At 36.2% G+C, this 22,701-nt stretch overlaps 1 protein-coding gene across 10 annotated transcripts in view; it reads left to right on the top strand.

Moving 5' to 3' along the window:
- The window catches only part of STPG2 (sperm tail PG-rich repeat containing 2), a 620,311-nt gene that overhangs the window by 332,539 nt on the left and 265,071 nt on the right, over nucleotides 1-22,701 (top strand). For all 10 annotated transcript variants that reach the window (XM_044946202.2, XM_044946197.2, XM_044946200.2 and 7 more), the window contains exon 12: nucleotides 18,676-18,791. In XM_044946202.2, the coding sequence (XP_044802137.2) occupies nucleotides 18,676-18,791 (116 nt within the window). The remainder of the gene's footprint in view (nucleotides 1-18,675; nucleotides 18,792-22,701) is intronic.

Below are 22,701 nucleotides of genomic sequence, written 5' to 3' on the forward strand. Positions count from 1 at the left end.
TGGAAGCAATATCTTAAAAATAATAGTGGCTCAGTCATGTCCAACTCTTTGCAACCCCATAGACTGTAGCCTGCCAGGCTCCTCTGTCCATGGAATTTTTCAGGCAAGAATACTGGAGTGGGTTGCAATTCCCTTCTCCAGTAGATCTTCCAGACTCAGGGATCAAACGTGGGTCTCCTGCATTGCAGGCAGATTCTTTACAGTCTGAGCCACCAGGGAAGCCTATATATAATAAACCTAAAACTTATACTAAATATTATTCTTAAACGCAGGAAGACAGAGCTATCCACTATTACCATACCTTCTTAATAAAGTAGGTAGTCCATACACTATTACCTAAGGATAGAATACCTAAGAATGCAGAGGAAATGGCAGTATTGAAGGAAAAGTGAGAAAACAGTCTTTAGTTTCAGATTATAGCATTGTTGCAAAAAATTTTTTTAAATCAAGAAGCTGCTGCTGCTGCATTGCTTCAGTCGTGTCCGACTCTGTGCGACCCCATAGATGGCAGCCCACCAGGCTCCCCCGTCCCTGGGATTCTCCAGGCAAGAACACTGGAGTGGCTTGCCATTTCCTTAGAACTAATAAAATTAAGCACACTTGCTAGATATAAGAATGGTGTAATGATGAGTAATATTTCTCTGTATCAGCAGTGGTCATATATTAAAAGGAATAAAATTTCTAGGAATTAACTAAGAAGGCCAGAGTTTTCCATAAATAGAATTTTAAAATTCTAATAATGGACAGACATATTGGTCTGAATAAATGAAGAGCCAATTCTAGTCCCTTGAATAGGATGTCCTTCTATAATGAAGATATTAATTTTTCCTCTTTTAATTTATAAATGTAACCCCACTGTAATTTACAAATGTAAAGTCTAGTTTGAATTTTGGAAGACATTGAAAAACACACTAAAATGTATGTAAAAAATAAAGGTACATGAATAATTTTAAAAAAGAGTAAAGGAATAGGAGAAATCCCTATATTATTTATTTAGATGTATTATGGAACTATATTAATAAAAACATTGTGGTTTTGGCAATAAGTAAGATAAATGAATAAGGAAACAAAGAAAAAGCTCAGAGATAGATCTATATACATATGAAGACAATTTATTATAAACTTGCCATCACAAATCAATGGATAAAGGAAAATTTTAGTAGCACACACTGGGAAAATGGGCAGACAAAATACTACATTCACTGATGGAATCCAGGTGAATTAAAGACATAAATAAAATGCTGAAACTTCAAAGTTAGTAGAAGAAAATACTGGGAACACCACTGCAACCTAAAAAAGTGCAGAAAGATTTCTTAATATACACTTTAAAGATAAGAACCATAAGGCAAAAAAAAATGGTATGAGCTTGAATATATAAAAAACTAAATATTTCAGTTCAATATTGAGTAGCCAAGGCAAAGTTAAGCAGATGACAGAAGGAAGAATATCTGCAGTGTTTAAAACTGACGGAGACTCAACTATGGACTAACCAAGGAATTTATGAGCTCAAGAACAAAATGAGAAGCCCAAAGAGAAAATCTGCAGAGCTTATGAAATTAATTTATAGTCTCTATTGATTATTGATTGTTGCTTATTTTAGTCTTCTCCATAGAAGTTCAACTTACTGCAGTAAGACTTATGTTCCTTATTAAAGCTCATTTATTTCTATGTTACTGCTATTAGAGTATAAAACTGAATGTTAATGTTTTTAAACCTCAGGGAATAACAGTTATTCCCTATTAATACTCTTATATTGTTAAGAGTAAAAATAAATTCTCCTAAGAAGTCTGGCAATTATGTGACAAATACATAGGACCCTAACTTCAATGATAAGGTTCCCTAAAAAGACTCATTGGAGTTGAAATTATCTAGTCATTTCTAAGGAGAGGATAGACAAATTTTATAAAACAAATTGGCATGAAAAATAACGTAGTATTGGGTCTCACCTAAGCGTAGAACTCACCATTTCCCCCCAAGGCTTAAACAAATATTACATGAGTGAGGACTCTTGTAAAATGTTATGTTTTGAAATAGATTTCATTAATGGCTTCTAGTGATAATTTATTTCTCCCTTTATGCACAAGTTTCTTCTCATACTAATAATGGATAGCTAATTTGCATATAAATAGATTTCAGTATTTGCTGAAGCGGAAACAAAACATGTTTCTTCCTCTCTCCTCTCCACCTCCGGACATTGTTAAACAAAACAAAATAAAAAAGGAGAAGGCAATATTGCAATAATTAACAATTAGTATTTCTAAATAATTTTCTTGATCAAAAATTTTTGCAAGCAACTTTCTTTCGTGTTTCTTTTGTCATGTCAAAGGTTTTGACTCTATTAAAACAATTTTTCAAAAAAGACTGCATAGTTTTCTTAGTGATTTTTTTGATATAATTATGCTTCAAACAAAAACAACAGATCAGCTTCATGTTGGTTATTGAAATGTTTATTATGACCCTCTGGGTAATTTCTCTTATCTACTTTTTACTGTTTTCACTGATTAGTTAGCATGTTCTGCTTTAGAGAAGGTAAATGTTGTTTTTGTGACTATATTGCTTAATTAGATAAATCCTTTATTTTTGAGATATAGCAAGTCATATGCTTATAATAAAGATTTTGTTCCTTTCAGTTAAAAATGTGCAAATGTTACTCTTGCAGTTATGATATGGTTAAATGTATCAAGTATTAAAAACTGTTATTATCAGAACTTATGTCCCTCATTAATATGTCTTATAATAAGGTCTTTTGAGCCCACTTCATTTCAGCTAATAATGGTCATTAGTGGAAGAATGATTAACTCAATATACGTATATATTAAAGATATCCATTTGATATTTGCTTTCGGCATTTGAAATAGGATATGTTCTTTTATCATTTTTATTTAAGTGGATAGGAGGCATTATTTTGTGGAACACTTAGCATTTATTTTAAAGTAATTCTTTCAAGAAATTAAGATAGCAGCTGTTGGTCCAGCGTCTATTAATAAGTACGTCTTTCTGACCTGCAGAATCATTCAGTGGAAAGTGAATAAGGACTTCAGCTTGAAGTAAAGACAGGAAAAGACCATTACATTTGAGCAATTCTATTTTACTTGATTTTTGTTATTTGCATAAATACTATTTTCATCTCTTGTTGTATACTTTTGCCAAGATGAGTGAGGTGATTCCTGGGGGTCCAAAGCCCTTTCCAAAATGGAGCCAAAAATATCCAGAAAGAGTAGTAAAGACACTGTATTGAAATTTATGTATTATAAAAATATTATATAGATCTTTTCTACCAGCTTAAAAGAAAAGAGAGAAAATATTGTCCCCTGGAGAATATGACATGTTGCATTCTGCCACAGAGAGGCAGCCTTCACCAAAAGATGGGACTTAGGGGTGTTTGGTTTTTGGAAACTAACATTTAACTCTTGATTAAAAAAAAATGTTTATAACAGGTTGAGAAAGTAGCAAGTATGGCAGCCTTGACACCTGGGAGTGTGTGTGATAGCATGGAGATTGGAAGACAACTTGGCTTTCAAAATTGTGACATTTTTGTTTTCCTTAAATGTGTATGCACTCATTATCAATAGAAAAGTATAGATATAAAACCAAAATTACATCCACTTTGGTATGCTAGCTAATGAATTAATCCAATAACAAAATTCCTGAATTTATCATATAGCCCTTAATTTATTCCATCTGTTAGACCTAATTCACCTATTAGGGAAATATAATGTTCAGGTGAAAGCATAATATTCTCATTTAATTACCATGATTTGGGGGGCAAATTTGATATTTTTGGAAAATGCTAGAGACAGCAAATGAAGATTAAAAAGACTGTGAAATATTGGAAAGAGTTGTTAAAAACACTGTCCAAGTCACAGAGCAGCTATTAACTTCAGTTCAGTTCAGTTCAGTCACTCAGTCATGTCCGACTCTTTGTGACCCCATGAATCGCAGCACGCCAGGCCTCCATGTCCATCACCAACTCCCAGAGTTCACTCAGACTCACATCCATTGAGTCAGTGATGCCATCCAGCCATCTCATCCTCTGTCGTCCCCTTCTCCTCCTTCCCCCAATCCCTCCCAGCATCAGAGTCTTTTCCAATGAGTCAACTCTTCTCATGAGGTGGCCAAAGTACTGGAGTTTCAGCCTTAGCATCATTCCTTCCAAAGAAATCCCAGGGCTGAGCTCCTTCAGAATGGACTGGTTGGATCTCCTTGCAGTCCAAGGGACTCTCAAGAGTCTCTCCAACACCACAGTTCAAAAGCATCAATTCTTCGGTGCTCAGTCTTCTTCACAGTCCAACTCTCACATCCATACATGACCACGGGAAAAACCATAGCCTTGACTAGACGGACCTTTGTTGGCAAAGTAATGTCTCTGCTTTTGAATATGCTATCTAGGTTGGTCATAACTTTCCTTCCAAGGAGTATGCGTCTTTTAATTTCATGGCTGCAGTCACCATCTGCTATTAACTTAATTTCCTATAAAATTTAAGTGATTTTTTTTTCCTTTCCTCCTAGGGATGTTCTAAGGATTAAAAGTGGTTGAATGATTTGATTCTTACTCATTTTGTGACTTTGTAGAAGTTATTTAAGTGATCTGCACCATTTTATCCCCATTTTATAAAGAAAGAAACTAAAACTTTAGAAGATTTACAGAATTTATGAAGCTAATATGGCTAGTGTACAGGAAGCTTGAATGTTTTAGGTTTAAAGATTTAATGTGGGAAATAATAGACTAAATAAAACAGAGATGAAATATACTTATATTTCAAAGAATTGTATCTTCCATGATAATGAAATACGTGTTATGTGTTTGGCCCCAACTTGAAATAATGTAACATACCTACAACAGAATTCATAATGTGTTGAAGGATATACACCGAAAAGTGCATCTCTTTACCATCTTAATGGAGCTAGTCTCCTACAACTCTCCGTCCTTTCAGGCAGCAAGTGTTCTAAACCTGTTCACCAGCATTTATGTAATATGTCGTCTAAATACCATTTTCACTTTATAAGAAGAAATATGAATTCAAAGTATCAATTTTCCATTGCCAGTTGCTGACAAAGAAACAGAAAGGAGGAAAGAATGGTTAAAATGCTTACAAGTAATGGGAGTGGACTTATACATTGATTCTTCCTTCCTTTGTTTGGCTCAGTTTAGCAGAACAAGCTTTAACTGAGGCTCTGAGAATGAGGCAGGCATAGGCAGTAAGTTCATCTCACACGCTAGTAAAGTAATGCTCAAAATTCTCCAAGCCAGGCTTCAGCAGTACATGAACCGTGAACTTGAACCAGATGTTCAAGCTGGTTTTAGAAAAGGCAGAGGAAACAGAGATCAAATTGCCAACATCCACTGGATCATGGAAAAAGCAAGAGAGTTCCAGAAAAACATCTATTTCTGCTTTATTGATTATGCCAAAGCCTTTGACTGTGTGGATCACAATAAACTGTGGAATATTCTGAAAGAGATGGGAATACCAGACCACCTGACCTGCCTCTTGAGAAACCTATGTGCAGGTCAGGAAGCAAAGTTAGAATTGGGCATGGAACAACAGACTGGTTCCAAATAGGAAAAGGAGTATGTCAAGGCTGTATATTGTCATCCTGCGTATTTAAATTATATACAGAGTACATCCTGAGAAAGGCTGGGGTGGAAGAAGCACAAGCTGGAATCAAGATTGCCCGGAGAAATCTCAAGAACCTCAGATATGCAGATGACACCACCCTTATGGCAGAAAGTGAAGAGGAACTAAAAAGCCTCTTGATGAAGGTGGAAGAGGAGAATGAAAAAGTTGGCTTAAAGCTCAACATTCAGAAAATGAAGATCATGGCATCCGGTCCCATCACTTCGTGAGAAATAGATGAGGAAACAGTGGAAGCAGTGTCAGACTTTATTTTTCTGGGCTCCAAAATCACTGCAGATGTGACTGCAGCCATGAAATTAAAAGACGCTTACTCCTTGGAAGGAAAGTTATGACCAACCTAGATAGCATATTGAAAAGCAGAGACATTACTTTGCCAACAAAGATTCGTCTAGTCAAGGCTATGGTTTTTCCAGTGGTCATGTATGGATGTGAGAGTTGGGCTGTGAAGAAGGCTGAGCGCCAAACAATTGATGCTTTTGAACTGTGGTGTTTTAAGAGTCCCTTGGACTGCAAGGAGATCCAACCAGTCCATTCTGAAGGAGATCGGCCCTGGGATTTCTTTGGAGGGAATGATGCTAAAGCTGAAACTCCAGTACTTTGGCCACCTCATGCGAAGAGTTGACTCATTGGAAAAGACTCTGATGCTGGGAGGGATTGGGGGCAGGAGGAGAAGGGGACAACAGAGGATGAGATGGCTGGATGGCATCACTGACTCGATGGACATGAGTTTGGGTGAACTCCAGGAGTTGGTGATGGACAGGGAGGCCTGGTGTGCTGTGGTTCATGGGGTCGCAAAGAGTCAGACACAACTGAGCGACTGATCTGATCTGACCTGATATAACTGGATCTATGACATGACATGTTTTACAGACATATAACATTATCCTGATTTTTACATACAGTATTCACAGAGATAAGTACCAGTTTTAACAGGGAAAAGCTTACTATTTTAGCCCTGAGTGTTGATATATTGATGATGACCTAAGAAGACTTAGAATATATGTGGAGACTTTTCAACTTTTTGCTTAGGTAATATTCCTGGCATTCTGAATCCAAACCTTTAAATGAACAGTGGGATATAAAGCCCAAACTCAGTTATGAAGGGAAAATTTGCTACTAATTGTTATTGTTGTTCAGTTACCCAGTTGGTTCCAACTCTTTGTGACCCCATGGACTGCAGCCTGCCAGGCCTCTCTGTCCCTCACCATCTCACAAAGTTTGCCCAAGTTCATGTCCATTGCATTGGTGATGCCATCCAGCCATCTCATCCTCTGATGCCCTCGTCTCTTTCTACTCTCAATCTTTTCCAGTACCAGGGACTTTTCCAATGAGTTAGCTAGTTTCAGCTTCAGCATCAGTCCTTCCAACAAGTATTCAAGGTTGATTTACCTTAAGATTGGCTGGTTTGATCTCCTTGCTGTCAGGGACTCTCAGGAGTCCTCCAGCTCCACAGTTCAAAGGCGTCGAGTTTTCAGTGCTCCAACTTCTTTATGGTCCAGCAATCACAACCTTTGTGACCACTGGGAAAACCATAACCTTAACTATACGGACCTTTTTTGGCACAGTGATGTCTCTGCTTTTCAACACACTGTCTAGGTTTGTGATAGCTTTCCTGCCAAGAAGCAAACATCTTACTTCATGGCTGCACTCACTATCTGCAGTGATTTTAGAGCCCAAGAAGAGGATATCTGTCACTACTTCCACTTTGTACCCCTCAATTTGCCTTGCAGTAAGGGGGTCAGATGCCATGATCTTAGTTTTTTTAATATTTAGTTTTAAGCTAGCTCATCCCCTCTCCACCTTCACCCTCATCAAGAGGCTCTTTAGTTCTCTTTGCTTTTTGTCATTAGAGTAGTATCATCTGCATATCTGAGACTGTTGATGTTTCTCCTTCCTATCTTGATTCCTGCTTGTAACTCATCCAGCCTGGCATATCTCATGATGTGCTCAGTGTATACATTAAATAAACAGGGTGACAGCAGACAGCCCTGTCGTACTCCTTTCCCAATCTTGAAACTTTACTAATAATGTATCAGACTAATTAGGAGGTATTTTATTTACCTTGAAGATAATGTCAGTTTTATTGATTAATTGATAACTTGTTCATAAATAAAAATCATCCACGTGTTACATATTTATACACTACCTACTCAAAGTTGTGTTAGGTGAAAGCTGATCATTCTTCCTTCCAGTTGGTGCCTATAATTCATACATAAAGGGTGTTATAACTTCATTCCAAGACTGGTGAAAGTCTTTCAAACTTGTACAATGTTACTTATGTTATCAGAGAGTAAAATTATCAGTAAGATCAAAGACTTCATCTGATAGGGTTTTGGATATGCATTTTGATAAGTATTACTTGGAGGTACACGGTTAAACAGACTTCAGTATTTGAAGATATTCAAATTCAGTATTTGAAGATATTAGAATTGATTAAACAATTGAAGATAAAAGAACTGATTAAACAATTGGTTAAAAATTGAAAAACCAAGAGAGTTCCAGAAAAACATCTACTTCTGCTTTATTGACTATTCCAAAGCCTTTAACTGTGGATCAGAACAAACTGTGGAACATTCTTCAAGAGATGGGAATACTAGACCACCTTACCTGCCTCCTGAGATATCTGCAGGTCAAGAAGCAACAGTTAGAACTGGACATGGAACAATAGACTCATTTCCAAATCAGGAAAGGAGTACATCAAGGTTGTATATTGTCGCCCTGCTTATTTAGCTTATATGCAGAGTATATCATGCCAAATGCCAGGCTGGATGAAGCTCAAGCTGGAATCAAGATTGTTGGGAGAAATATCAATAACCTCAAATATGCAGAAGACACCACCCTTTTGGCAGAAAGTAAAGAACTAAAGAGCCTCTTGATGAAAGTGAAAGAGGAGCGTGGAAAAAGCTGGCTTGAAACTCAACATTCAGAAAACTAAGATCATGGCATCAGGTCCCATCACTTCATGGCAAATAGATGGGGAAACAATGGAAACAGTGAGAGACTATTTTCTTGGGCTCGAAAATCCCTGCAGATGGTGACTGCAGCCATGAATTTAAAACACACTTGCTCCTTGGAAGACAAGCTATGACCAACCTAGACAGCATATTAAAAAGCAGAGACATTACTTTGCCAACAAAGGCCCATCTAGTCAAGGCTGTGGTTTTTCCAGTAGTCATGTCTGGATGTGAGAATAAGGAAATCTGAGCACTGAAGAACTGATGTTGTTGAACTGTGGTGTTGGAGAAGACTCTTGAGAGTCCCTTGGACTGCAAGGAGATCTAACCAGTCCATCCTAAAGGAAATCAGTGCTGAATATACATTGGAAGGACTGATGCTGAAGCTGAAACTCCAGTACTTTGGCCACCTGACGTGAAGAACTGACACATTGGAAGAGACCCTAATGCTGGGAAAGATTGAAGGTGGGAAGAGAAGGGGACGACAGAGGATGAGATGGTTGGATGGTATCACCGACTCGATGGACATGAGTTTGAGCAAGCTCTGGGAGTTGGTGATGGGCAAGGAAGCCTGGTGTGCTGCAGTCCATGGGTTGCAAAGAGTCGAATATGACTAAGCAACTGAACTGAACTGAACTGGTTTTTGGAAAGAGAAGTCAACAATATGATAACACATACCCAGAAATTTCAGTTAAAAGTTGACCTATCATTTGGATCTGTTATTTTTTCTCATTACCTATACAGTGAATTTAATAGATTGTGCAGTTCTGTAGTCATAATCTGAAGTGCCATTTAAGCAAATCAAGTTTTAGAAGCAGGAGAGGAGCATTGAGAGCAGGAGAGGAGTGGTTTTGACACTGATGATAATACTTCCTTGTGTACCAATCTTTTGTCTTTGCTTTTATTGCATTTGTAGAGTCAAAGAATAAAATCAGTGTGAAAAAATGTGTTCTATGATCCCTGAACTCTCTAAATGACATTTCAAAGCCATGCAGTCCATTTCAATGAACAGTTTTCTAGATGTTTTTTTAATGTTGCTCACATATGGGATATTTACTTTCCAGTAGTTTTCTGTCACCTTCAGATGAAATAAGGACTCTAATCATAAGCAAAATTGACTACATGATTTATAAATTTTGGCTCATTATAAAGATAGCCATTTTTTAAAATATGAGGTTTTGCAACTTTATTCATAGAAGTATTTATTTTTGAGTCCACTCTTAGTGTACTTAAATAATTTTCATTTTCAATTACTCATGGTTCCTGTTATCTCCCATTTTTGCTTTGTAGCATTGGTTGACATTTCAGAGTGTGTGAGTTGGCGTAGGGCTGGAAAATATGTAATTATAAGAATCACCTGCTCTTGAATTTTCCATTATATATTAGTCATGATTCAGTCAGACTTTTCATAGGTGTTTGATTTGGAATGAGAAGTTTTTCTTCTTCTATGACCCGTGATCAAAATGTGGCCTTTTGTTAAATAAATAGAAGATAGTTTCTGCATAATCCAGATGTGAATCAGAGCTGGTGAAGCAATGTAAATCTTTGACCTGTATCATATAAGCAGTAATATATGTAATTGAAAATGTATTTTAAAATTAAGTGCAGTAAACCTTTTCTTTAATGCTGTGTAACTCAGAGCAGTCTAAGTGCTAAAATACAGCAAGTTGCATATTAAGGGAAGTTTTGCTTCATTTAGTATTCCTCAAAGGAATTCCAGTAAAAGAAAATCTACTACAACTACATTTGAATATTTTCTTTTCTTTTAATGAGTTATAACCATGAATGTAAATAGTTATCAGCATTATGATCAATAGCATTTAGCATTATACCTTTCACACTGTGGTAAAGGTGGGGGATAGACTATACTTCATAACTGAAGGTGGAACACCTTTACAGTAGCGTTTGGATAATAGCCTTACCTATTGCATTAACTTTTATAAATCTTTACGGTTAAAGTTGCAGTTTTCAATTAATTGTGGAAATATGTACCTATTTCCTGATGGTAGTTTGTGTTTTGTTTTTTTTTCTGGATATTGCAGCAGCTGGTACATTTTCCTATGCATAGTTTAGTTTGTGTATTTAAGATTTTCTGTTAAGATACTATATTTGTATATATACATTATTTCTCTGCACTGTAAATATAAATTGCTATGTTTGTTTAATTACCAAGTTGTGTCCAACTCTTTTGTGACCCCATACACTGTAGCCTGCCAGGCTCCTCTGTTATGTGGAATTTCCCAGGCGAGAATACTGGAGTGAGTTGCCATTTCCTTCTCCAGGGGATCTTCCTGACCCAGGGACTGAACCCATGCCTCTTGCAATAGCAAGTGGATTCTTTACTGCTGAGCCACCAGGGAAGTCTTATAAATATAAGTTAATATCATTTCAAAGAGTTGGACACGACTAGTGACTAAGAGTCGGACACGACTGAGCGACTTCACTTTCACTTTTCACTTTCCTGCATTGGAGAAGGAAATGGCAACGCACTCCAGTGTTCTTGCCTGGAGAATCCCAGGGACGGGGGAGCCGGGTGGGCTGCCGTCTGTGGGGTTGCACAGAGTCGGACACGACTGAAGTGACTTAGCAGCAGCAGCAGCAGCAGTGACTGAACAACATCCCATGGTCTTAGTCACTGTGGGCTGCTATAACAAAAGTACAATAGACTGCATTATTAAACAAAAATTTATTTCTCATAGTTCTGGTATCTGAGAAGTTCAAGATTAAGGTGCCCAGGGTTCTGGCCAATTCTATTCCTAGTGAGGGCCCTCTTCCTAGTTTGCAAATAGACATCTTACTTTGTCTTCACATAAGAGAGAGAGAGAGAGAGTTGGTGGGCAGGAGGGAGAGAGAGAGAGAAAATAAGCTCATTATGTCTCCTCTTACAAGGACAATAATCCCATCATAAGGGCTCCCCCCTAATGAACTAATTACCTCTCAAAGTCCCCCTCTCCAAATACCCTCACGCTGGGGATTAGGATTTCAAAATATGAATTGTAGAGGGACAGAAACATTCTGTTTGTGTTCTGTTCTGTAGCAGTCTCTCACAAGGGCTTTATAACTTGGGATATCTATCCCGTTAATTGAATTGATATTAAAATGATTAATCTAGAGTCAAATGTTACATTTTATTTAAAATTTTGAAATGTCCTTTGTAAATGAAGCTAAAGCTTTAAAAATGTTTCATGTGAACCTATCAATTCTGAAATGTGTTAGATTCTAAAATATCAACAAGAATCTATTCTTCAAAGTAAGTGGTTTCAAATTGCATGTCTCCTAGGGAGATAGAGGCATTAATTTTGTATCCTATTAATATCTTTATATCTATTCTGCTATTTCACTATTTATGTTCATTGTCAATATTCTGTGCTTTAAGTTTTTATTCCCTCACTCCACAGTGTCTTTTTAATGCCTTCTAATTTAGTTTCATTTGTCACCACTCTTCTAAAGTTACATTCTATATGCACTACTTCCCTGCTTCCCTGGTGGCTGAAATGGTAAAGAATCTGCCTGTAATTTGGGAAACCTGGGTTTGATCACTGGGTTAGGAAGATACCCTGGAAAAGGGAATGGTGGCCCACTCTAGTATTCTTGCCTGGAGAATCCCATGGACCAAGGAGCCTGGTGGGCTACAGTCCATGGAGTTGCAAAGAGTTGGACACAACTGAGCGACTAAGCACAGTACATACACTCTACTATAAACCTCCTCATGAAGTATTTGATATGGTAGACCTCCAACCCTCTTCATGCACTTCTCCAGTGGCTCAGTGGTAAAGAATCCATCTGCAATGCAGGAGACGTGTGTTTGATCCCTGGTTTGAGAAGATTCCCTGGAAAGGAAATGGGCACCTGCTCCTGTATTCTTGCCTGGGCAATCCCATGAACAGAGGACCCTGGCAGGCTACAATCCATAGGGTTGAGAGTCAGACACTACTTAGTGACTAAACACAACCCTCTTCATATATGAGGCATGGAATGTTATAGACAGTAATTCTTGGTTAACATGGAAATGGAGAAAAAAATAGCCTCTTTCTATTTGTTGTCTATGATGTTGTAGTAGCTGTAGATGTGTATTAACTAGATTGTTTCCTTCTTTGACTCTTCTGTTCCCTCTCTGTGTGCAATCTCCCAAGTTCCACTCCTCAGTTATTTAGTTTTCTCTCTCCATGCTCTTTCACTTAGAGAAACCTCGAGTATTGCCTCTACATAAGTAACTCCATTCTTTCTCTCCAGGTCAGCTTTCTCATGAATTTCAGTTACATATCTACAATTGTCCTCTGGATATCCTGCATCTTTTCATACATAACTGGCTCAAAATCAAGCCCAAAATCTTCCTCTGCTCTTTTTTGTGTTTCTTTATTACCATCACAATATTACCTTTCTCATAGCCAGTATTCATTTTTATCTCCTTCCAATCACTGTACATACTAAATGTTTATTGCATTTCTTAGAAAGTATTCTTAATTGTTCTTCTTTTTCCTTACCAATGTTAGTAAACTCCTTGTTAGTAACCCTGAAATAGACCATCTACAAGCCATTTCATTCTATAAACTATTGCCAGAGTTTATTTCTTAATTATCTTTTTCTTTATGAATCTCCTTTAGTCTAAAATCTTCAAGGGGTAGACTATGGAAGTGGTTTTTAAAAGCTTTTTTTTTTATAAAAAATTACTGAACAACTTTGGTTAAATAAAATTTTACATGGAACCCAAACAAAGCAGTGAACCTGTAGTTGTTTTGGGTGAAAATATTTAAGTGTAAGTCTTAGTTGCTCAGTTGTATTCAACCCTTTGCGATCCCATGGACTGTAGCCTGCCAGGCTCCTCTGTCTGTGGAATTCTCCAGGCAAGAATACTGGAGTGGGGTGCCATTCCATCTTTCAAAATTTTATTTGGGCTCTACCTACACGTTGTCCCCTGGGCAATTCTTTGGAATTTTTGGAACATTTTAGAATACAATTTGAAACTGTTGGCTCTAGTACAAAATCTTTATTTAGGAATTAGGCTGTTCCATTCAGCCAATCTGTTTACTCCATACAACTGTTCCATAGTTGTAAATTCCATCTTCGTGCCTTGACTTCTATCATGTTTAGTGCTCGGTATGCTTTAAAACCACCATTCTCCTTCTTTAAATCTTATTCATATTTCCAATGCAATTCAGTCATCACCTCTTCACTAAACATATGAATGTTGTTCAGTCGCTAAGTTGTGTCTGAATCTTTGCAACCCCATAGACTGTAGCATGCTAGGCTTCTCTGTCCTTCACCATCTCTTGGAGTTTGCTCAAATTCATGTCCATTGAGTCGCTGACACCTTCCAACCATCTCATCCTCTGTCATCCCCTTCTGCCTTCAGTCTTTCCCAACATCAAGGTATTTTCCAATGAGTATGAATGAACATATGAATGAATATTTAGGAAAAAAGACTTGGGTATCACTTCTGATGATGTAGATGTATTTTGAGTGGGTATTATTTTCTTTTTTTGGAAATTACGTGTGTCTTACAATTAATTACTATGTAAGCAGAGGTCCCTGCAAGTGTATCTTGGGGATATTGTGGATTTGGTTTCAGACTACCACAACAAAGCAGATATCCTAATAAAGAGAGTCACACAATTATCTTTGGTTTTCCAGTTCATATAAAAGTTATGTTTACACTATAGTGCAGTCTATTAAATATGCAATAATTTTTGTCTAAAAAATGTACATACCTTCATTTAAAAATGCTTTATTGCTTAAAAAAAAAAGACTATACATCATCTGAGCCTTCAGCAAGGGATCCTCTTTTGTTGGTATAGTGTCTTCCCTTGATATTGTGTGGTGGTTGCTGAAGGGCTAAGTGGTTGAGGCAGTTTCTTGGACAGTAGTGAAGTTTGCTGCATCCATTATCTCTTCCTTTCACAATTTTTTTTTTCTATATCTCACATGCTGTTTAGTAGCATTTTAGATACAACAGGACATCTTTCAAAATTGGAGTCAATCCTCTCAAACCCTGCTGCTGCTTTATCAACTAACTTTATGTAATACTTTAAATCCTTTGTTGTCAAAATGTTAACAGTCTTAACAGCATCTTCACTGGGAGCAGATTCCATCTTAAGAAACCACTTTTTTTGCTTATCTATAAGAAGCAACCCCTCATCCAGTTAAAGTTTACCACAAGACTGCGAAAATTTGAGTCGTATCATCAGACTTCATTTCTAATTTTAGTCCTCTTACTATTTCCACGTCTGCAGTTTTTTCCTTTACTAAGTCTTGAATCACTCAGTCATTCAAATTCTTCCAACTAACTCCTGTTAATGTTGATATTTTTACCACTTTCTATAAGTTGTAAATGTTCTTAGTGGCAAATGTAATGGTGAATCCTTTCCAGAAGGTTTTTAATTGACTTTGCCTGCTTCTCTGGTGGCTCAGACAGTAAAGAATCTGCCTGCAATGTAAGAGACCCAGGTTTGATCCTTAGATTGAGAAGATCCCTTGAAGAAGGCAATGGCTACCTACTCCAGTATTCTTGCCTGGAGAATTCCATGGACAGAGGAGCTTGGTGGTCTACAGTCCATGGGGTCGCAAAGAGTCAGACATGACGGAGTGACTACTTTTACTTTCTTTTCACATCTGTCAGAGGAAGCACTATTGATGGCAGCTAGATCCATTTGGAATATATTTATTAAATAATAAGATTTGAAAGTCAAACTGACTCCTTGATCCACGGGCTGCAGAATGGATGTTATGTTAGCAGGCATAAAAACATCATTAATCTCATAGTACAGCTTCATTAGAGTTCTTGGGTGACCAAGTACGTCAATATTTGGTAATATTTTGAAAGGAAACTTTTTTTTTCCCCTAAGCAGTAGGCTTGAAATATTCAGCAAACCATGTTATTAACACATGCTGCATTATCCAGGCATTATATAGCATAGTTCTTAAGGGCCTTAAGGTTTTTGGAATGGTAAGTGAGTATTAGGTTCAACTTAAAGTCACCAAGTATATTAGCCTTTACCAAGAGAGTCAGCCTGTCCTTGAAACTTTGAATATAGCCATTGACTTCTTCTCTTTAGCTATGAAAGTCCTAGATGACATCTTCTTTCAAAAGAAGGCAGTTTTTTCTACATTGAAAATCTGTTGTTTAGTATATTACCTTCATTAATCATCATAGGTAGATCTACTGGATAACTTGCTACAGCTTCTGTATTATCTCTTGCTACTTTACCTTGCAGTTTTATGTTATGGAAATGGCTTCTTTACATTTACCAGCCTCGGTTAGCTTCAGACTTCATCTGGCGCTTTCTCGGCTCTCTCAGCCTTTATGAAATTGAAGAGAATTAGGCCTGGCTCTGAATTAGGCTTTGGCTTAAGGGAATGTTGATCTCTAACCAGACCACTAGAAGTTTCTCCATATCAGCATTAAAAAAGCTTAGCTTTCTTATCATTTGTGTGCTCACTGGAATAACACTTTTAAATTCCTTCAAGAGTTTTTTCCTTTGGATTTATGACTTGGCTAGTGCAAGAGGCCTGGCTTTCAGTCTGTCTCAACTTTTGACATGCCTTTCTCAATAAGTTTAATCATTTCCAGTTTTTAAATTAAAGAGAGTCGTGTGACTTGTCCTTTCACTTGAACACTATGGTAATAACCCACGGTAGAGGTACAGATTGGCCTAATTGCATTATTATTGTGTCTCAGGAAATAGAGAGACCCGAGGAGAGGGAAAGAAATAAGGGAACAATCAGAACACATACAACATTTATTAGTTAAGTTTGCCATCTTTTATGGGGATGATTTGTGGTGTCCTCAAACAATTACAATAGTAATATCAAAGGTCAGTTCAGTTGCTCAGTCATGTCTGACTTTGTGACCACATGGACTGCAGCACACCAGGCTTCCCTGTCCATTACCAACTCCCGGAGCTTGCTCAAACTCATGTCCCTCGAGTCAGTGATGCCATCCAACCATCTCATCCTCTGTCATCCCTTTCTCCTCCTGCCTTCAAATTTTCCTAGCATCAGGGTCTTTTCCAAGAGTCAGAAGCAACAGTTAGAACTGTTGCTTCAGGTGGCCAAAGAATTGAAGCTTCAACTTTAGCATCAGTCCTTCCAATAAATATTCAGGATTGATTTCCTTTAGGATTGACTAGTTGGATCTCCTTGCAGTCCAAGGGACTCTCAAGAGTCTTTTCCAACACCACAATTCAAAAGCATCAGTTCTTCAGCATTCAGCTTTCTTTATGGTTCAACTCTCACATCCATACATGACTACTGGAAAAACCATAGCTTTGACTGGACAGACCTTTGTTGGGCAAGTAATTACTCTGGTTTTTAATATGCTGTCTAGGTTGACCATAGCTTTTCTTCCAAGGAGCAAGCATCTTTTAATTTCATGGCTGTAGTCACCATCTGCAGTGATCTTGGAGCCCCCCAAATAAAATCTCTCACAGTTCCCATTGTTTCCTCATCTATTTGCTGTGAGGTGATGGGACTGGTTGCCGTGATCTTAGTTTTCTGAAAGTAGCATTTTAAGGCAGCTTTTAAACTCTCCTCTTTCACTTTCACCAAGAGGCTCTTTAGTTCTTCACTTTCTGCCATAGGGTGGTGTCATATGCATATCTCAGGTTATTGATATTTCTCCAGGCAATCTTTATTCCAGCTTGTGCTTCATCCAGCCCGGCATTTTGCATGTTGTACTCTGCATGTAAGTTAAATAAACAGGGTGACAACATACAGCCTTGATGTAATCCTTTTGAAGTTTGGAACCAATCTATTGTTCCAGCTCTAGTTCTAACTGTTGCTTCTTGACCTGCATACAGATTTCAAGAGGCAGGTCAGCTGGTCTGGTATTCCCATCTCTTTAAGAATGTTCCAGAGTTTGTTGTGATCCACACAGTCAAAGGCTTTGGTGTAGTCAATAAGGCAGAAGTAGATGTTTTTCTGGAACTCTCTTGCTTTTTCCATGATCCAGTGGATGTTGGCAATTTGATCTCTGGTTCCTCTGCCTTTTCTAAATCCAGCTTGAACATCTGGAAGTTCATGGTTCATGTACTGTTGAAGCCTGGCTTGGAGAATTTTGAACATTACTTTGCTAGCGTGTGTGATGAGTGAAATTGTGCAGTAGGTTGAATGTTCTTTGGAATCATTATCTTTGGAATTGGAATGAAACTGAACTTTTCTAGTCCTGTGGCCACTGCTGAGTTTCCCAAATGTGCTGTTGTATTTAGTGCAGCATTTCCACAGCATCATCTTTTAGGATTTGAAATAACTCAACTGGAATTGCATCACCTCCATTAGCTTTTTTCATAGAGATGCTTTGTAAGGCCCACTTGACTTCGCATTCCAGGATGTCTGGCTCTAGGTGAATGATCACACCATTGTTGTTATCTAGGTCATGAAGATCTTTTTTGTACAGTTCTTCTGTGTATTCTTGCCACCTCTTCTTAATATCTTCTTCAGTTAGGTCCATACCATTCTGCCCTTTATTGTTCCCATCTTTGCATGAAATATTCCTTTGGTATCTCTAATATTCTTGAAGAGATCTCTATTTTTCCCCATTCTATTGCTTTCATCTATTTCTTTGCATTGAGCACTGAAGAGGACTTTCTTATCTCTCTTTGCTATTCTTTGGAACTCTGCATTCAAATGGGTATATCTTTTCTTTTCTCTTTTGTCTTTAGCTTATCAAAAGGTCACTGATTACAGATTACCAAACAGATATAATTTTAATAATGAAGAAGTTTGAAGTAGTGTGAAAATTTCAGTACCAAATGTTTTGAAATATGGTGCTGATAAATTTGCTAGAAGCAGGAATACCACAAACCTTCAATTTGTAAAAAAAAAAAAAAAAAAAAAAAAAAGATGAAAAAAATATAACATCTGAAAAATGAAGTAAAGCAAATTGCCATAAAATGAAGTATGCCTCTGTTTTATGCTTATTATATTTGAAATCCCTGAGCTGAATGACTTTAAGCATTCCAAAGGATGGGTTCAAGATTGTTTGATGCCAAATTTAAATGTTAAGTTCACAAATCTAAGAATAATATCCATGTGACCAAAATCAATAATTTAAAATGTGCTTTATTATTTTTACATTTGTTTTCTCTTAGGACCTACAACATACAATCCTGTTTTTAAGAAATCCTGCTTCATACCCTCATTTGTTAAAGCATCAAAGCGTTTTAAAGATTCCAAAGAGATTACTCCTGGTCCAGTGACATATGAGGTTTGTCAATAATATTTCTCTTTAAATAATAACATAAGCATGAAAAAATTTCCAGAACGTCACTGGAAATGTCTTCATTAAAGTCCTTTCCATATGATCTATTCTTATTACTAACCAAAACCTTTTAGCTGATAATGACTTTGTAAAAAATATATTCTGACATTTCTTAAAGATTTAAGAATTATTTAATAACTCATATATAAATAGCCTCAACAGCATTAATGCATATATATATATATAATTTTATATTCTACAACTTTAAATATTTACTTGTCTACATACACAAATCGAAATTTCCAAATATTTGTTGAAATTAAGAATTTATTAAAGAGCATGGAAGAAGAAAGCCCTGCAGATCTGGAAGAACAGGTTTGATCTTTTATTTTCTTTTAATAAATGTAGATGGTTTAGATTCATAATAAATAAATGTCTCATTCTGCTGTGGGTCTTCTGATTGTATGGAGGAGGCTGAAATAAACTGCTGGGTTTTAGAAATTGTGTTCACTGTAGGCTTTAATACCTGTTTCGGATGAAAAGGTCTTCCCATTGGCTTATAGCAATTAATTTAAGAGTGCAAACCATAGTGAATGTTCTTATCTGAGATAGTTAATGACAAATTTATTTGTATTGAATGTATGTTTTTCTACTTATTTAAAATGTCATAATCCAAATAGTTTTTCAGCATTCTGTCAAAAGCACATTCATAATATAATAGCAAAAGAGGAAGAAAATCAAGTAAATTATGAAAGACTTGTTATTTTTACCCATTGGCTGTTGATTTTCACAGAAGATCACTGTTAATGTCTATTGATAAGCAAATACTTTTATAAGACTTACTTCAGAAAGGGAAAATATACTAGATAGAGCCTTCATAGTAGTTCAGAATGTGAAAGTGAAAGAATGATACATTATATATTTAATGTTTTAGAGCCTTGCCTGTGTAATATAAGGCAAGGCTTGCAAATTAGAAACTTGCAATTGTAAAGATTTGGCAAAGTTTATGACATATTTACTCTTGATTGTTGGGTATAATGAGGAAGGGTCTTTAAGCAAGTATTGATCAGTAAACTATTAGTCTTAATGAAGTAGGTTAGGTATTATAGATGTTCATAGTTTGATAATATTAAATCATATTAAATCCTTAGTTGATTGTATCCACATTCCTTTTTAAAAGCGATTTTAATGATGTCCACAAAATACAAATGCCAGTAAATCTGATACTACCTTTTTCATTTTGTGATACACTTGTCAGAGAAGATGTACCAGTTAGTCTTCCTTGTATTTAAAGATGCTTTTCCTTTTTCCTTTCACTGAGATTTAATAATTTTATTTATACTTCAATCATTTGTTGTGGAAAATTATTTTCCACATCAGAAGAAAACATTTATGGATTTAACTATGAGGTATAATTAAGGTAATACCTGAAATTTCAAACTAATATATCCATACATTATATAGTATATATAATACTACAGTGCTTGGTAACTTTTCTATTGAAAACTACCTGTATTTTTTTTGTCTTTGCAACACCATTTGTTTCCTTATAATTTGCTCTGAGTTATTAGTTTGATGCTTCTCTTTTCCTTTATCATGTTTAATGAATTTAAATTGATGACCTAAAAATATATTTGCCTTAAATGTTTTACTTTTTAATAGAAAAAGATGATTCTAGAAATTTATAACACTGTTTTAAGATTGCAATATGGGATTCTATTTGGAAAATACTTAAATGTATATAATGTCTGCCATCGAGATGGTTAGAGGTTTTTTTTCGTATCTTATGTCCTCTTTGGATCCCAACCGTCAGATGTTTCTTTTCTTTACATCCTTGCCAACCTTGGTTATTCTTGTCTTTTTGACGATCGCTAGCAGTTGTGAGGTGATATCTGACAACTCATGATTGCTTCATGCCTTGGCTATTGTAAGTAGTGCCACAGTGAACGCTGAAGTGCATGTATCTTGTTGGATTAGGGTTTTATCCAGATATATTCCCAGGAATGGGATTGGTGGGTCATATGGTAGCTCTATTTTTAGTTTAAAAAACTAAAGAACCCCCATGCTGTTCTCTATAATGACTGTACCAATTTACATTCCTATCAACAGTGTAAGTGGGGGAGTGGGGTTCCATTGTCTCCACACCCTCTCCAGCATTTATTGTTTGTAGACTTTTTGATGATGGCTATTCTAACCATGTGAAGTGATACCTCAGTGTACTTTTGATTTGTATTTGTCTAAGTAGTTATGTTGAGCATCTTTTTCATGGGCTTTTTGGCCACCTATGTCTTCTTTGGAGAAATGTCTATTTAGATCTGCTCATTTTTTGATTCCTTTTTTTCCTTCTGTTAATCTGCATGAGTTATTTGTATATTTTGGAGATTAATTCCTTGTTGGTCTCATCGTTTCCAAATATTTTCTCCCATTTTGAGGGTTGTCTTTTTTTTTTTTTTTGTAGTTTCCTTTGATGTGTAAAAGCTGTTAAGTTTAATTAGGTCCCATTTATTTTTGTTTTTATTTTCATTATTCTAGAAAATGGATCCCAAAAGATATTGCTGTGATTTATGTCAAAGAGTGTTCAGCCTATGTTTTACTCTAAGAGCTTTATACCATCTGGTCTTACATTTAGTTTTTTAATTCATTTTGAGTTTATTTTTGTGTATGGTATTTGAGAATTTTCTAATTTTACTCTTTTACATGATGCTGTCCAATTTTTCCAGCATCACTTATTGAAGAGGCTGTCTTTTCTCCATTGTATATTCTTGCCTCCTTTGTCACAGATTAATTGGCCATAGGTACATGGATTTATTTTTTGGCTTTATATCCTATTCCATTGATTCGTAAGTTTGTCTCTGTGCCACTACCATGCTGTTCTTATTACTGTAGCTTTATAGTATAATCTTAAGTCATGAAGCCCGATTCCTTAAGCTCCTTCTTTTGTTCTCAAGATTGCTTTGATTATTTGGGGTCTTTTGTGTCTCCATACAAATTTTAAGATCTGCAAAAAGTACTATTAGTTATTTGATAAGGATTGACTTGAATCTGTAAATCACCTTGGATAATAATATAGTTATTTTGACAATATTTATTCTTCCAATCCAGGTACATGGTATAGCTATATGTCATCTTTGATTTCTCTCATCAGCATCTTATACTTTTGAGAGTACAGGTCTTTTGCCTACTTAGGTATATTTATCCCTAGGTATTTTATTCTTTTTGAAGCAGTAATAAGTGGGATTATTTCCTTAATTTCTCTTTCATTGTTAGTTTACAGAAATGCAAGAGATTTCTGTGTATTGATATTATATCCTACAACTTTATCAAATTCATTAATGAGCTCCACTAGTTTCTGGTAGTATCTTCAGGATTTTCTATGTATAGTATCTTGTCATCTGCAAACAATGACAGTTTTACTTTTTCTTTTACAGTTTTGATTCCTTTATTACTTTTTCTTCTCAATTGCTGTGAGTAGGACTTTCAAAACTATGGTGAATAAAAATGGTGAGACTGGACATCTTTATCTTGTTTCTATTCTTAGAGGAAATGTTTTCAGCTTTTTACCTTTGAGTATGATGCTATCTGTGAGTTTGTCATGTATGGCCTTTATTATGTTAAGGTATCTTCCCTCTCTGCCTACTTTCTAGAGGGTTTTTTTTTTTTTTCCCCATAAATGGATGTTGAATTTTGTCAAAATCTTTTTCTGCATCTGTTGCGATGACCATAAGGTTTTATTCTTCAATTTTTTTAATGTGAAGAATTGATGCTTTTAAACTGTGGTGTTGAAGAAGACTCTTGAGAGTCCCTTGGACTGCAAGGAGATCCAACCAGTCAATCCTAAAGGAAATTAGTTCTGAATATTCATTGGAAGGACTGATGCTGAAGTTGAAGCTCCAATACTTTGGCCCCCTGATGTGAA

Source organism: Bubalus bubalis, chromosome 7, assembly GCF_019923935.1.
Source record: "Bubalus bubalis isolate 160015118507 breed Murrah chromosome 7, NDDB_SH_1, whole genome shotgun sequence".
In the NCBI taxonomy this organism is placed as follows: Eukaryota; Metazoa; Chordata; class Mammalia; order Artiodactyla; family Bovidae; genus Bubalus; species Bubalus bubalis.